Below are 16,609 nucleotides of genomic sequence, written 5' to 3' on the forward strand. Positions count from 1 at the left end.
GACGCGTCTTGTGGTTTCCGCACTCGCTGAACGTCAACGTGAACGTCAACAACAACAAGCACGACAACATTGTGTGCTAGTTAGCGCCAATTATATGAAAGTTAAGATAAAAATACGCGACGTTGAATTGTATAAATTTTAAAGTTTTTCTTCGATTTATTGGTTAATAGTAAACTAATGCATATACGTTTTTTTAAATGTATATGTATATATATATATAATCATTTCTTGTTTCTGTCGTTATTTAAGAAGACTAAACTCTAGGAGAACAAACAAGTCTTTTTGAATTTTATTTGTGTTACAGCTTCAATTAAAATAATATAGTATATCTTTTCGATTTTATAATTGAAATTATATTTCAAAACGGAATTTGTTGGATTGTTAATTATTGTATTGTTTTATTTTACAATTTGCGTGTGACCGAACACCTGAAGCAATTCTGAAGTGTTTTCAAGTATACATATTTTGTCTTCAAAATGTGTTTAATTGGATTCTGAACGGTTTAGCTCCAAGTTTTAACAATTGTTGTTGTTGTGTTTTGTTGTATTATTGATGTGAGTGTAAGGTGCCTAATTAAATATGTTCTTTGCATTTTTTAAGTGTCTTTTAAATGTTGTTGTGTTGAAATTAAATTTAAATTTGTGGAAAAGTGGAAACCTTAGGCTTAGTTTGTGATTTGATATTTGAATTTGTTTTTTCTATTATAGATTAAAAAAATATTACTGAGCGCTCATACAGATATATTTCTATAATAGCTACATATATAGTTACGTAAACATATAGATGTATTTACATACAACTGCGCGCATCAAACAAATTCCATTTAAATTATTTGCTCGGTTGTAGACTTTTGCACAGAAATAAAATGTCTATGATTGAACACATTGCATATGTATTTTTTGTCTGTCTTTGTTATTAAAATACATTTCGTTTATTTAACACCACTTCTTGAGAAATTAATTTCTTTGCTTTTTAGTTGTTCTTTTGCTCTAATAAATAACAAAAAATATATGTATTTAACGTTTGTTCTTCTTTTGCTCTCAGATGATTTAAATGTCTTTCGCCTTTGTCCTTGTTTTTGTTTTTTTTTTTAATTGTCTTCTGCTTTTGTCCTTTTTCGTTTTCTATAATGCATAAAATTTGCATAAATGAATTTTAACAACACACTTAAGCTATTTGGGGGAGCGTTAGGCTAAATTAATTGTATGATTAATAAAGTGTAGTGTTAAAAAAATAATAATTATGATTAGCAATGATCTAAAATTAGTTTACATATGCGGTAAAAATAAATAAAACGATTAGAACTATTGCAACGCTACGACACGACCTATGAACTATATCAAGTTGTATATATTTGTATATAAATACGTCTTTTTGCTAAAAAATATTATTAATAAGTTTTCTTTGTTTGTTTGCTTACTGCCGCCATGTTTCGACATTAAACTAGTAATTTAAAGGTGGTAGCAATAACTACATTTAAGCAATATCTATTTAAGATGCTGTATCGTTATTGCTGCTTGTGTTTAGCTTTGTATCCATTTGTATCCGCGGTATGTGTGTTTCTGTATAAGTAGAATAAAGAACGGAATATGCTATAGACCTATCGGCTAAATTACATATTAGCATACTAATAATTATTATCTTTTATGTTATTGTTATTATGTACAACTGTCTGGATGTTGGCTTTGCTTGCGTTTCGATTTTGGCTCCTTGGGATGCTGCTCGATCGATGGGCGACGCGGATTGCCAAGCGTGACTAAAGCACTGGCTACGGCTAGGCCAGCCGACTGACTGGCGGGTGCTTGGGAGAGGCCACCTGAAATTGAATATGAGAAGAAAATAAATTAAAAATTTTGCGATACAATTAAAAATTGGATTAAAACAAATTAACGCTCAAGATTTATAACGAACCTGTAGGTAGCCGGACTAGAAGCGAGAGCACAGCAGCGCGATTACCGCTGCAAGGCTCCAAAGCAATGGGACTGGGACACTCCTGATACAAAGATATATGAAGATTAAAATGTAATCATTAACATTGCATATTCAGGAGACTTACCTTTTTGCGTTTCTTGGACATGTGAGTGATACCTTCCAGAGTCAGACTCAGATCAATATTCTCACGATTTTCAATATCGACCAGCACCTATAGAAAAATCATTGTGTTATTATTCTGCTGTTCTGAGGAGCCATATGGGCTACTTACCTGCGAGAACGGCCTGCTCGCCATTTGCTCCATTTCGACAAAGAGTCGTTGTCGTCGTCGGAACATATCATACTTTTGCTTGATCTTCCACAACACTGCAGCCATAAGCAACAGCAATAGAAAGCACGATGAGAAGGTAATAAAGAATTGTTGTAGATTGAGCTTGGGATATTGGGAGAAAGCGATTTGTATCCAAATGGGCGGCTGAAAGTCGTGCACAAACACGTAGAATGTGGTCAGTGAACTATTATCTTCGGGCGCATGCCCAAAAGCGTATTCAGTTTTGGGAAAACGATGACGGAACGTCGAGCAATTTACACCCACTAGTATGAGCTTTTCTGGTGATCCCGCACGCTTCACTGATATATCCATTTTGGCTGGCACGCTGCAGGTGATTGTAAAGTCTGCATCGATTTCCGGCTTTACAGGGGAATTACGGAAATTGATTTGGGTGAAATGGCGATCCTCTTTTTTGGATAAATTAAACGTGAACTGGTAGTCAATGGTTAGCTCATAGTAACAGGAGCCCTTCAATGGATCGCCATGATAATGATTCTGTGAGTCGCATTTCTCACAATGATCACCTACAATGCCCTTGGTGTTGCAATAACATTTGCCTGTATCGGGATGACAATAGTCGCCCTGATTGTTGCACTCGCACTTCTGACACTCGCCCCCATTTATGGCATTGCCCCAGTAGCCGGTACGACACTTTTCGCAATGCGACCCAATTGTTAAATTTGAGCAAGGCTGTTCACAGTGTGTGAGATCATTGCAGTATGAATGCCCGTTGCAATTGCAGCGCGGACACGAAGTGAAAAACCAATAACGCAACGGACACTCCGACTCATCGTATGGTGACAATGCGCCCCCGACAATACATTTGCCCAGACCGGTATTGGAGCCATTGTCACACCATCCGCAGGCGGGATCATCCAAACACTGCTGACAACTGTTGTAGAAGCCACATTGTGCACTTGAGAGTGCGGTGGTGGTGCCAGCGGCCACACTAGCAGGCGTCTGCCTGCATTTGGACGTATAGGTGGTCCATTCACGGCACTGGCCATAAGGAAAACTGGCCGTGTAGGCATTACGGTCTACACAGCGTTGCTCGTTTTGACACCAGATGCAATCATCTTCGGTGCAATTGTGACAGGTTGTCATAGTCGCGCACGGGGGCGCACAGTAAATCTCATCCACAGTACGATGGGTGGGAAGGGGGCCACCAGGATTACTGGACAAATAAGTGCGACAGCGATTGTGCTCTGACTCCCATTTACATGCTGGATTGGAGCCACAGGCACGACAATTGTGCAACTGCTCGCACTGCGTATGGGTGAGATAATCTTCTGTGGCTGGGCAACTTTCGAGGCGTTTAGCATTGAGGGGCCATCCCACAGAGGCCAGTAGCTGTGATTGCTGCTGCTGTGGTTGCTGTTGCTGCTGCAGTTGCTGTGGCGTGGATGAATCAAAGAATATGGATGCCACCGAGGTGGTTTCACGACAGCGCTCCTTGCTGCACACTCCATTGCCGCAATATGTGCAGCCAAATGCAGTGGACACGCAGGAATGGCAGTTGGTCAGCTCCTGACATCGCGCCACATCATGTAGAAGTTCCGAGGTCATGGTCAGACGGCTTTTCGAAGGGCAGGCCACATAGTCGTATTGCTCACGTCCATAAATTGCCGAACGTTGCACTTGTGTAATGGAAATGCAACGCATCTTCTGGACATCCCAAATGCACTTGACTCCTGGACGTGCGCTGGTACATTTTTCCTGTTTAGTATAATAGTTGCATTGTCCTGGCGTGTAGCGAAGCATATCGTTTAATAATTGTCCATTGAATCCCCCATAGATGTACAGAGCATCCTCAAAAACCACTGAACTGTGTCCAAAGCGCGCGAGATCGGCCTGCAAATGCGGTGGTATCGGATGCATGTGCCATGAATCACAGTAGACATCATAGATCAGCAAGTCTTGGCTGTAGCACTTGGCTCCGTAGCTTTGGGAAGTGTCGTTGTGCGTGTTGCCACCAAAAACAATCATCAGACCATGATTGACGAAATTTGCGGTATGTAGCAGCCGCGCACTAGGCGAGGCTGACAACAGCGTCCAGATGCGCGTCGAGGGCTCATAGGCGTAAAGGCGTGAGCTCAGTACCTGGCTGGATTCGCTTTCCGACACAATTCCCCCATAGACATACACCTTCTCAGTTAAATAATCATATGCAGCACTGTGTCCATAGCCGCCCTTCACCACATATCCGTAGGTGTCCACAATTCTCCATTCACGCGTGCCAAAATTAAATTCCTGCACCGTGTTCAGATAGCCATACAGTGGCGAATGTCCAAAAATGACCACCATGTACTGATAGTTGTTCTTGTCGCCAAATCCTGGCACCAAAGTTGCAGTATGTCCTGCCACATGCAAGGGCCCACACATGGCATATGCCGCCGAACTTGTATTGCACAGTTCCGTCTTCACTGTGATGTTCTCCCACGTTTTGGCCGACACATCGAAGGCCCAGAGCTCATTGGAGATACCCTGCCCTTTCACCACGCCACCATACATAAAAATCTTATCGCCATACATCACTGTAGAGGCACTGTAGCGCTTCTCTGGAGCACTGCTGCCCTCCTCTAGATGGACTGCCTCCCACACATTGCCGTTGAAATCGTATGTGTTCATCAGATCACCACGTCCATACGATTCTCCACCAATGATGTGCAAAGTGTCCCGCCACACAGCCGCTCCATGTGAGGCAGTGCCCGAAGGCGGTGGAGAGTGCTTTGGATGTACCGTGCTCCAAACGCCATGCGCACGCAACTGGCTGCAGTCGTCGCCACCGTAGTCCTCGTTGCAAACGCAGCTGCGAGAAGAGGGAGAAGAATTAATTGAAAAATAATTAAAACAGTAAAACTATTTGTAAACTTACTGCTCTTGGTCCACCCTGCAGATGCCATGGCCGCGCGCCTCTGTGCAGTTGTTGGGGCATGCTGCAATGTTGCAAGCCTCCCCTCTATACATGGGATCACAAAGACAGTCGCCATCCTTGCATTTGCCATGACCGGAGCATTCCACTTCTGGAAAGCATATATTTAGTCAAGTTAGCAAACTGTAATTGATTCTCCAAATCAAGTTAACATACCATCAGTGTCCGAGGGACAACCATTCATTTTATATGTTAGATTAAATCCAGACATATTGTAGGCGTCGTCACTGAAGAAGTGCAGCAATGCGGTCCCCGAACGTGCTATGACCTGTGGCACATGACGTATGGAGAAGTTGCCTCTGTACATTAGGCCGCTGTAGCATAAGTTAGACATTTAAATACACACAATAATCAATAAAATTCGTGGTCACTCACCTGAACACAGCGAGAAGCGGTGAGTCCACGCTATCCCCATCGTATATATACAAGTGATCCCAACCACATTCCGTAGCGAACTCGCGCAGATGAATGCGAATGTTGGAGGTGCGTGGCGGATTCGCGTTGTGCCGCCGACCCCAGTGTGGATTGCGGGCATCTATTAGCCAACTGCACTTGACACTTACCGAATAATTACCCCAGCCATCGTGAATGGTGCCCATGGGATGGTACATGCTGCAAAACGTACATATATACAAAAGCAGAGACAGCTCATTAGTATGCAAGGGAAACGCGAAAAGAACCCGTACAAAGAGGAATGTGAAATTAAGTCTATTTTACTCTATCGATTCGCACGATTTGTATATATATATGTTAGCTTCAATTAGACGCCCATTGCACATGTAAATTGTATTAGACCCGGCAAGCCGATGCTTCCACTGATTGCATGCCTGCCCTCTACTGACTGTCTGTCTGTCTATCTATCTCTCCGTTTTCTGACGAGTTTCATTGATAATTGAATAGACTGCCCAGCGACCGCCGTTAATGTCTGTTCGTCTGCCTATTTGCGTCCTTCATGCCTGACGTCAAATATATACAACATCGAATAAAAACCTAAAACATACTACTATGTAGTAAGTAGTGTAACCAGCCACTACTTCGTTCAGTAAATGTAATTTTAAACGTCGAAAATCAAAATTAATTCAATTTAAATCGGAATTAAAATTGTTCGATTGAAACACATAAGCATGGAAATAGTGTAAAGTACATCTACATTATTAATAGATATAAACACACCAATAGACGAACAATTATTTAAAATAGTTTCAAAATCAATTGAAAATAGGCAGATGAATGTAAAAGCAAACGCGTAAATTGTATATCTCCTATCATAAATTAAAATCAACTTACATACTATAACTCATTCAGCGTTAGGCTTGACAACGTCACTTAACTGAACTGATGGGTCTCTGATAACGACAGGCTATGCATATGCGAATATAAACATGATTTGCGGTTTATTATTCCATTCTGTATAATGACCTGTTTCTTTGCAAAAAAGTAAGCAAAAAAGCGCACCAAAATTTTGATTATCTTGTTGGCTACTATTGCATGACTTCTAATGAATTAAATTGATATGAAAACAATAAATAATAAATTCGCAGGGCAGAAGCTAGGCAGAGGGCCCAAAATTCATTTTAAATATACACTTGTAAAATCAATTTTTTTTATCAGCGCCAAATGCCGCTTATCAAAGTCTGATAAAAAACTTAATTTTGAGCACGTTCAACACCTCGTTGCTGTTTGTTGCTTTTGTTGTGACTCACTTTTTAATAAAAACAAGTTAATAGCTGCTGCTCAGCCAAGCATATGTGATATTTTTGTTTTTTTTTTACATATACTTGTATGTACACCGCTTTCGTCCATATGTGTGCAGCGGATTGGAATGTGAATCGAAAATGCTAGTCCAGCGCAAAAGGCGAGTTTGTGTCTAGGGAGCAATAGCAACAATATCAAGAGCAAAGCTGTGGGTCAATAAGGCTTTGATGAAATTTAATCAAATAGTATAAGAACTGAACTGCTTTCTTGTTCTTATTAGTAGTAGAATTTTTCACTGAAGCAAAAATCAACTGATGATAAGAAAACGGACGCTTATCAGTTGGTGATCATAAAGCTAAATGGGTTTATATCATCGTAAAAGTACGGGAAAAAGTTGTCAATGATGTTTAGTAAGTGCAAATTAAAAAAAAAAGTACATACATTTATAAAAACCAAATGAATTAAATGGTGCAATTTTGACGTTAACAACCTACAAAGCGCCTGCCAGCACGTCAAGATAGGAAATTCGTTCGTATCGCACAAAAAGCAAATACCCGTTATTAAGAAACATAAACAAAAGCTTTTATATAGCGGGCTTGGGTAACTGAATGCTTAAGATATGGCTGCATAGAACTGGGTTGAATACGAAAACTCGATTAATTAAATCTGGTTAATGCTCCACGCTCAATGCAAGTTCAAAGTCAAAGCAGTATATCAGTTTGTACAATGCATAATAACACTTTTTAAGAGGAAATAAGAAACGATTACCAAGGTGAGAAGCTTTTTATAAATGGGCGTAGAAAGCGCGTGAAGTGAATGAAAGAAGTTAGAAGAGAGAAGAACCTGTCCAACAAGCTGTGGCCAGCAGCCGCCTTGAGCTCAAAAGTAAACCGTTGCTTGACACAATTAGGCCACAAATGAGTGGAGCAGCACTAGCTGATTGAATAACGTTTGTTCGCACGTTTGTGGGTTTGTTGGTGTCATCGTAGTTGCCATGAATCATGCGACCGCACTAAAATCACCTCATAAAACTACCGATAGAACGAAATAACTTACCGAACTTTTCCACCGCAAAACTGGCACTCCGGTCCCTGCCAGCCATCTGCGCACAAGCACTGTCCATCCTCCTGACATTGGCCGTCATTTTGGCATCGATTGCCGTGCGCAGTGCAGTTGTACGCGCTGGCTCGGTGCAATCCACTGAAGCAGCCATGGAAGAGCAGCAACGCTAACAAGAGGAGGCATTTTCGGCGATACTTGGCATTGAATGTGGGTGTGGTGGTGGTGCAACGCAGGCTTTGTTGTAAGCCACCATTGTTGACGCTGGGCTGTTCTTGCCGATGTTTTTGTTGCGTGCTTAAAATTCTGCTGTCGTTGTTATTATAATTCCTACCACTGTTGTTGTTGCTGCTCTGATATGAACAGCAGGATGTTGAGGAAGACCACGACAAGGGCTGCTGTTGCGGTTGCGTTTGCAATGACGTGCTCTTTTGCTTCTCCCCCGCATGCTCCACCAAGCACATTTTCTCACTTTTTGCTACTTTCGCCAGCCAAGCCGTTGCGTTGCTATTTTTATTGAATTTTCTTCGATTTTCTCTGCGCTCGCATTGTGAATGCAAGCATACACTCTCACTGCACACACGCTTAGAGGACAAATGGACACAAAGATAATATTGCAGACGCGGTCACGCGCTACGGCAGCAGTTCGTGTTTATTAGTAGTATTTGTCGAATATTAGCTGAATCGTTATAAGCGCAGAAACACTAAAATATTTTGTTTTCTACTTTACGCGAAGTTGGCTGCGGACTGGTGCACTGCATAGTGTTGAGCAACGTGTATAAGCAGTAAGTGTTGCGTGGGCGATAGAGCGCGAAATAACATGAATTTAAAAAATACATTCGGTTGAATTCAATGTAAAAATATGCAGTTGGAAGCATTCATGAATACACCAAATGCATTATAAAGTTAATTAATTGTATTACTTCAATGGTCTACATCACATAGGTGTACTGTCAACCTTTTCTAAAAGTGTGTACACACTGGCCCAAAATGTTATCGATATTAACTGGTTTAACAATACGAGTTAACGTGCAACAGTTAAAATATAGCGGGCGTAAAAGCCAACCATTTTTGTTCAAGATCAACGCGAGCGATTTTTCATCAAAGCCAAGCTTGTGCTGATAACTAAAAGGAAACATTTTGTTTTGCCTGAATTTCGTAAATTCCATTTAATTTACCGATCTAAAGAAATAAGAAATTTGCACACACAAGAGTACAAACGCACATATTTGCGGCGGAGTCAGCTGTGAGTCAACAGTGTGATGAAACGTCAATGGTGCGAACGGCCACTTATTGCTAGTGCTGTAGCCCTCGCGAGCGTTATAAGCGCAGACAAAAAGCTGTTAAAAGAAAACATAAATAAACAGCTTATTTTTACGAAATTAGTGAATTTTCTGACTGAAAGCAACATAGGTTTAAGTAAACCCCCATCAAGCTCACATAGAACTAATATAAAACCCGCATTTCTTCTCTGTCAATAGATTGCATTCTTGTACATAAATTCATTCACGTTCCATCCACAAGTGAGCGTCAAAAAATCAATACATGCTCTACGAAAATGGTCGGAGCGCGTAAATTCCGTCAGTTTGGCAGTCGTTTCAGTGATAAGAATTGCCATGTACAAGGCGCGTGCGCGCTCTTCGTTAAACATAGAACTGCTGCCCAAAGCTAGACAGCGAAAGCGACGACGGTCACGACGTTGGGGCTTCCTATTCCTGAAAAGCAGCGACTAGTCTACGCTCGGAAGTCGTTGTGCAAAGCTGTTGTTGTTGCTAACGGAATTTTCGGTTATGTGGCGCCTGCATGTGCGCGCCAGTGTGTGTGTGTGTAAAAGCCAGTGAAGAAGGAAAAAGAAAATCAAGCCTCAACAATTACAAATACGCCATACAAAAAGGAAAACCCAAGTGCATACGAGTAAAAAGTTCGCATCGTTCTCAAATTGCTGCAAAACGATAATTAGATTGGCTATTGCGGCAAACGTCAAGCCCAGGGCAGCAGCAGTATTAAAGGCAGCAGGAGTGAAAAGCACCAGCAGCAGCGCAGGTGAGTTGCGGAATTTCGTTACAATGTGTTTGTTGCGGCCGTATGTGGGAGAGTAGGACTGGCTACTTGGTTAGCTTGACTGCACAGCACAGCACAGACATTCAGCCTGTGAGCCAGCCCTCAAATGTCTACAATACGTTAGCAGGCGCATCATCTATATTGTTTTTGTTGCTGTTGCCGCTTGCGACCATCGTCGTCTTCGGGGCGGCATTAAAAGTACGGGCAGGGCCTATCACACATTGAATATTTCACAAATGGAGCTTAACGTGTAATTATATCAGTACTTTTAGCTAGTCTTGCATTTTTTTGCTTTTGTTGTTATGTTTATCTATTTTATTCGCTCTTGTTGTTGTTTTTCAATTTGTTTAGTCATTTGGGCACGTTGGAATTTTAAGTAATTTGCGCTAAAGAAGCCGCTGTGTCGTCGTACTTGTGTTTTTGTTATCGTAAGCGAATTTTTTACTCTTAAGATGAACATCACACGCACGTTTTCCATTAATCGGGCCAGGGTAATGAAAATCGATTGGATTTTACTTCTTTTTTTTTTTTTTTGCAACACAACTAAATATACATGAGTATGCGTGCGTGTGTTGCAGGTACGCACGATTGGACGCCTTGAAATGGCGAAAATGGCCCCTTGGGAGCAGTTTGTGTTGCCTGCCGAAAGAGGCGGCAGCGCAACCATTAACACACCCATAAAAAGGAACGCACAACATATTTAATAATTGTGCTATTGGCCTCATTCCTTTAGTTGCTGCTTCTGTTGGCCCAAAACTTAAATTGTGCATAAATTGGCGCGCGGTCAGTGCCAAATCGTCAATAGGAGTGAGGGGATGATTGAAAAAATATACAAAACACCGCACATGTGCCATCTGCATACTTCCATATATATTTGCATAAATGTAGAAAAAATAGTCGAGGAGGAAGTGTGACGGCGGAAGGGAGGTTGCTGGGTGAGGGTGGGAGTATATAGGAAGTGACAGTTGGAAGTCAAGAGCGTCGTACATGCGTTACAGTTTGCATAATTTTGATGAGCCCATGTCGACGTTGCACCGTCCGCCAACGCCGACGCGTGACCATCAACGTCAACGTCAGCGTCTTTTTCATCTGTTTCTTCTTCTTCTTAGCTGCTCTTTGAGAAATTATTTTTAAATTCGTATGTTGTTCTTGGTTTTGCCGTTGCGGCTGTTGTTGTTGCTTTGTATATTCCGTTGGCGCTGGCCGTCCAAGGTCATTACATTTGTTTTATTTCTACACCGAGAAAAATAAGGAAATAAACTTCAAGTTTTGTACATTAATCAAAAATGCTTCATTAAACAGTTTATAAATACATACATACATATATTGCAACATAAAGCTCTTCAATCTATTTATTGTGGAATGTATGTACAAGGAATATTATAAAACGTGTAATGTACAATTTAAAATATTATTAAAATAAAAATTGTATTTTGAGATGGAACATAATAGTATCGACCCATTGTATCTGAGCAACGTCAATATCTTCAATTTTCTTCAATGAATTTGAAATAATCTATCTAGTATACATGTATGTGTACTACATATGTATACGTACATATGTATATGTATATGTTTGTTAAAGTTAATAATTTCTTGTAATTAATAATAATTTCATTTAAAACAAGTCTCTCTTTCTTTTAAAACTCATACGCTTGTTTATTTTAATTCTAAAAAACAATTAAGTTCGAATTACGAATTTACAATTTAGGAACAATTTCTCCTTAAAAAAGTTTTATCTCATAACAAGACTGCTGTAATCTAAGCCTAGTTTATTTTATTTTGTTTGCATATTTTTTGCACTGAACCCCTTCAGCTGAGCAGGCCAAGTATGCATTTTGTTTCCCCGTTGAATTTTTTTTTAGTGTTTCTCAATTTCGCTTTTATAGTCTACACATTATATAATGTGTTTTATTGCCGATATCGTCGCCACTGTCATCGTCTCCGACGGTGTCGTCTCTGCGGTTTTGTGGCAAGTTCAAGTGCAGTAGTGTAGCGTGCCCCGACCTCCGCCTTCCTCCTCTTAAATAAGTAGTTAATGTGTGCGATTGCAAATGTTTTTCCAATATGTTTGTTATTGGCTATAAAAACAGTCAAAGCTGTGGTTGCTTCTTTGGTTTTTGTTTTTGTTGGCTATTCGGTACATTTTTTAGCCACGTCTCAATCTATTTTGGTTATTGAACGCCTAACATTTGCTGCCATATTTTGCATAACAGTTGGAAAATAATGGAAAACTTGTTTGGATTTCGAGGGAAAAACAAAACCCCAAGAGCAGCAGTAACAACAACATCAACAACAATAACAGCAGCAATGCTTAGCTTTTTGTGTTGCCCTATTGGGGCGCACATTTTCCCAACTTAACAGCAAGAGGCGGCGAGCGCTAGGGGTGGGTTAAAGTAGAAACAAATTATACGACACCCCCGCATAAAGTCAATAAACAAGCGGCAAATACAACAACAACAACAACTACAACAACAACGGGGAATACAAATAATAAAAAAACGGCAGAAACAACAACAATAACAAAGAGTAGCAAGCAAAGCCAGAGCAGCTTTTATATGGAATTTTCTCAATGCCCCGCCCTACAGCGCCCAAGTGCTCCCCAAGAGCTCAGTGCACAACACATTTAACCCACCAAGCAAACCCCAATCTTTATACATTCTCGTCCCCCCATTTTCTCCCTGCGTATTTGTCAATGTTGGTTTTCTTCGCTGTCATTTATTTCGTCAGTTATGCAAAACTTTATTGCTTTTTCTTGTCTTTCACTACATGTACATTTATGCCCTCCATTTGACTGAGTGTACATCTGTGTGTGTGCGTGTGTGTGTGAGTATGTCTAGTATGCCGCAGGCAGCCAAAGAGTTGCACATACATCATTTTTATCGTAAACTGAAAAGTGTCCTCGACTTTAAGCTTAAGCAAAGCCACCAATTAAATGCATGCTATTCTACTTCCTCTTTTTTGTTTTTTCGGTTTCTACTTTTTATATATATATATATATATTTAATTACATTGCCCTGGAGTGCGTGTGAGCACTGGCGTGTTGCTAATTAAACCATGGAAAATTCATAGAGGCAACAATAGCAACAGCAACAGCAGTAGCAGTAGCAGGAGCAGCAGGACACACAAGCACCCTGTGGCTGTGGAAAACAACTTCAGCTTTAGTTCAACTCCGAGCAAATGCAAATTAGCACTTGGGGCACATTTTGCAGCCCGACTAGGCTTCTACCTCAACTCTCTTCAGATTTACCATAGCCGTCGGCCTACGCTTTGAACTTCTTTACATATTCGTACATATGTATACATATGCATAGGTATTTTCGGTACGTTAAACAAGCAGACTAGTCAGTAAACCACAAAGCGAAAAGATGCAATTTACAATATAAAATGAAGTTTAATGGTAGATTGTGTTTTTTAAAGTACTGATACGGCAACAGTTTAAAACGCAAATAAATGCTATTCCCTTCCTTATTTGCTTAATTTCAATGTGCGTTCTAAAGTAAAGCGGACAAAAATAAAAGGGCAAGGAATTAATACATGTATTTGGATAAATTAAATTTGGCTAGGTGGAACGAATTGCTGATTAATAATAATATTTTCTATCAATATTCTCTTCACAATTGACTTCTTAAAAGGACCTTTTACGTTTTTGGCTTTTCAAGACTTGTGGGTTATCAGTTGCACACAACAAAGTAAGACAAAATTATTTGATTAATATGCGAGGAATCGTTGATTTAGATACATATATTTAAAGCCATTCCCACAAATTTCACCAACAAAACCCAAAAGAAGAAGTATCAGAGTTCACAAAGTTGTAGTTTTGTTGATCAGCCGAACAGTTCTTCCGATTGCATGTAGCTAGGAAAGTAAAATGTTGCTATATAAGTTCTGAATGCGTGAAGTGAGTTTAGTTCAGTTTTTAATCTCTAAAACCGCAATGAACATAGTTTTTATACGTATGTTCATACACCTATGCATATGACTTACGAAGTTGGTCGGGGTTTGAGCTTGACAGAGTACTTGCCTGCTTCACTGAAACAACAATAACAACAGCACGCCTACAAAGATAATTATGCAGAAAGGAAAAACTACAAAAACCAATGCACGACATCTTTTGTCCAGGTGCACTTGAGTAGCTCAAGCGTTTACCCTTTTCTGGGTTAAAAATGCTTTAAGACAGTTGGTGTGCGTGTAAGCCTACATTGTTGTGCAGCCTACAGGTCGGCAACATGCGACATACATACGCACACACGCCTTGCACGAATTGCGCACAGAAGTTGCCTTTTTCGTCCTTTTGTTTGCTTCTTGTCGTCGTTATGCACGACTGCATTTTCATTATGGCGGCATGCATTTGCATGGCCTGGCACAAAGAAGTGGCCAGGCTGAATACGATTTTTCGCAGTCGTCCATTTTATATTTGTGTTTCTGCTTAAACCAGTTCAAGGACGAGCGCATGTCAACACAAAATGTCCAGATTATGCATCGCTTGTCATGTTGTCTCTCCAACCAAAAACAATATAAATATGAACTATGACTATTTGTACAGATGATAATTTAGAAAGGAACATGGACGAAGGAGGGACACCGCAATTTGTGGCAAATTAAAAATAATTATCCTGCAATTATTTACAGTTCAAAGCCAATTGCGACTGCAAAAATACACGCCACTAAATATTAAACAAGTTCCACACTCGCCAGCAAAGTTTATTGCGAGAGAACGCACTGTATTTATACACCCATTATGTAGGCAAATATATATATTTTATTCAGTAAAAAAATGAATCAATAAAATTGTATTCTACTGGTAAATAATAAAAACTGATAGATTTGCATTCAATTTTTTCTATCAATTTGTTTGTAATTTATATTAGTTATAACTAATGAAGCAAATATTGTACATATGTACAAACATTTATTTCCATTTAATTGCATTTATTTACATCGTTTTTGTTGCTAAGACAGGGTTAAACCAATGCAGCAATAACAATATCAATACATAGCTGCTGACAGACCATTTTATAGAGTTGATTTAGCACGATGTACGTGACCAGGAAGACACATAGAATAGTATTATACTTTTAAAATCTCTTGACGAGGTAAGCAACATTGTGGCGAAAGTATATCTGCAGCTCACAAAATGTGTGAAAAAACGTAGTCTGTTTAGTTGTATTACTATTCATATGATATGATACGGAGATACAGTATTCGCTAATGTAAATATGACAAACAAGTATACAAGTATATCCATATACACATGCATCTCACGCAAGAAGATAGGTAAATGATAGGTACGAATATTCATTGGCTTGTCAATAAACATTTCAGTCGACCTATACCAGATATACTTGTATGGAATCTGAATCGGACTTACAGACGGGCGGATAGATGGATACGGCTACATCAACTTCTTCTGCGTGTATTATTTATTTTTTGTTATAGATAAATAATTTTACTACAGTATACAAGTTGTATTCATATTATAAAGTTTACAAACAATATGTTCCGTTTTATAAAAGCGGTATGAGTTCGAAAGCTTTTTGCTTGCATTTTTATGAAAATGGTTTCCCTCTGTTTTATCTACGTGGAGAAATGAAAACCCGCAGAGCACATTTAAATTTGTTGACTTTAGGAAACCAACATATATGCTTAGAGTAGCAAAAAAAGGGGAAAAAAGCAAATAGTAGCATAAGCTTACACAAATTATGCGTGACAGCGAAAAGCGCTAAGCTCTAAGCTTGAAGCCTTGGCCAAAGTAACATAAGTATCTTAAATGCTGGTGAGCTCTTCTATGTACAATGGTGCGTATGCGTAATCCCATTTTGGCAAGAGCAGCCAAAGAACAACTAACAACGCGCACTAAAACTTGGATTTCGTCTATATAGCTATGAGTGTACTGCAGATGAATGTATGAATGTGTGTGTGTTTGTGTATATATATATGTGTGTGTGTGTGTGTGTGTGTGTGTGTGTGTGTGTGGATTCACCAGTTTGTATGTTTTCCAAGCAATTAACTCTTAATGGCGAACATAAACTGCCGTTGTCTAGAATCAGCGAAAACTTTTGGCTCCCTATGGAGGGTACGGAGAAATTATAAATTTCAATGTGCATTCAACAGTACTTTTAAAGCTAAGGAATTTATGTGTTTAATTTGCTTTATGAAGAGCGAAAATTGAACATGCGAAGAGTTTAAAATGATTGTATTAACGTATTACAACGTTCAATTTGTTTTGTCACATTGCCAAATAAGTGGAAATTGATTGCAATGCAAAAACTGAAATTTCCATGGAAATAGCCTGTCAGCTCGTATGTGACAACTTTTTTGGACTCGGCTTTCATTCATCAGATACACTGTATTGTTGCAAATCTAAACTTACGAGTGAAAAACTTCAAAACATGAGGTATTAATAAAATCGTTTCACTTTGAGGAAATGGGATATACACACAGGCATATGAAAACAAGAGAGAACGCTACAGCAAGCCCGACAGTGAAATACCCTGTACCCAGGTAAACTTCCGTCACTGAGGTATATGCGCCTCTAGCGGAAGCAAAAGGAAGAAGAAGAGCGATCTTGATACTGCGGCTTGTGGGACTAGTACCGG

General features: G+C 39.7%; 2 protein-coding genes across 3 annotated transcripts in view; one reads left to right on the forward strand and one right to left on the reverse strand.

Annotated features, from left to right (window-relative positions):
• Positions 1–330: 330 nt before the first annotated feature.
• LOC115620659 (attractin-like protein 1) lies at positions 331–8,694 on the reverse strand. Its single transcript, XM_030514010.1, has 8 exons — positions 7,947–8,694; positions 5,571–5,807; positions 5,352–5,509; positions 5,139–5,286; positions 2,204–5,072; positions 2,057–2,143; positions 1,912–1,993; positions 331–1,816 (listed from the first exon to the last, which is right to left on the reverse strand). The coding sequence occupies exons 1-8, from the start codon at positions 8,411–8,413 to the stop codon at positions 1,659–1,661; spliced, it is 4,206 nt and encodes a 1,401-aa protein (XP_030369870.1). The 5' UTR covers positions 8,414–8,694; the 3' UTR covers positions 331–1,658.
• A 1,021-nt stretch (positions 8,695–9,715) lies between these two features.
• The window catches only part of LOC115621813 (tubby-related protein 4), a 38,398-nt gene continuing 31,504 nt past the window's right edge, over positions 9,716–16,609 (forward strand). For both annotated transcript variants that reach the window (XM_030515598.1, XM_030515599.1), the window contains exon 1: positions 9,716–9,992. The gene's annotated coding sequence lies outside the window, so the exon portion shown is untranslated. The remainder of the gene's footprint in view (positions 9,993–16,609) is intronic.

This window comes from Scaptodrosophila lebanonensis, unplaced genomic scaffold, assembly GCF_003285725.1.
Source record: "Scaptodrosophila lebanonensis strain 11010-0011.00,11010-0021.00 unplaced genomic scaffold, SlebRS2 tig00000024-arrow-pilon, whole genome shotgun sequence".
Taxonomy (NCBI): Eukaryota; Metazoa; Arthropoda; class Insecta; order Diptera; family Drosophilidae; genus Scaptodrosophila; species Scaptodrosophila lebanonensis.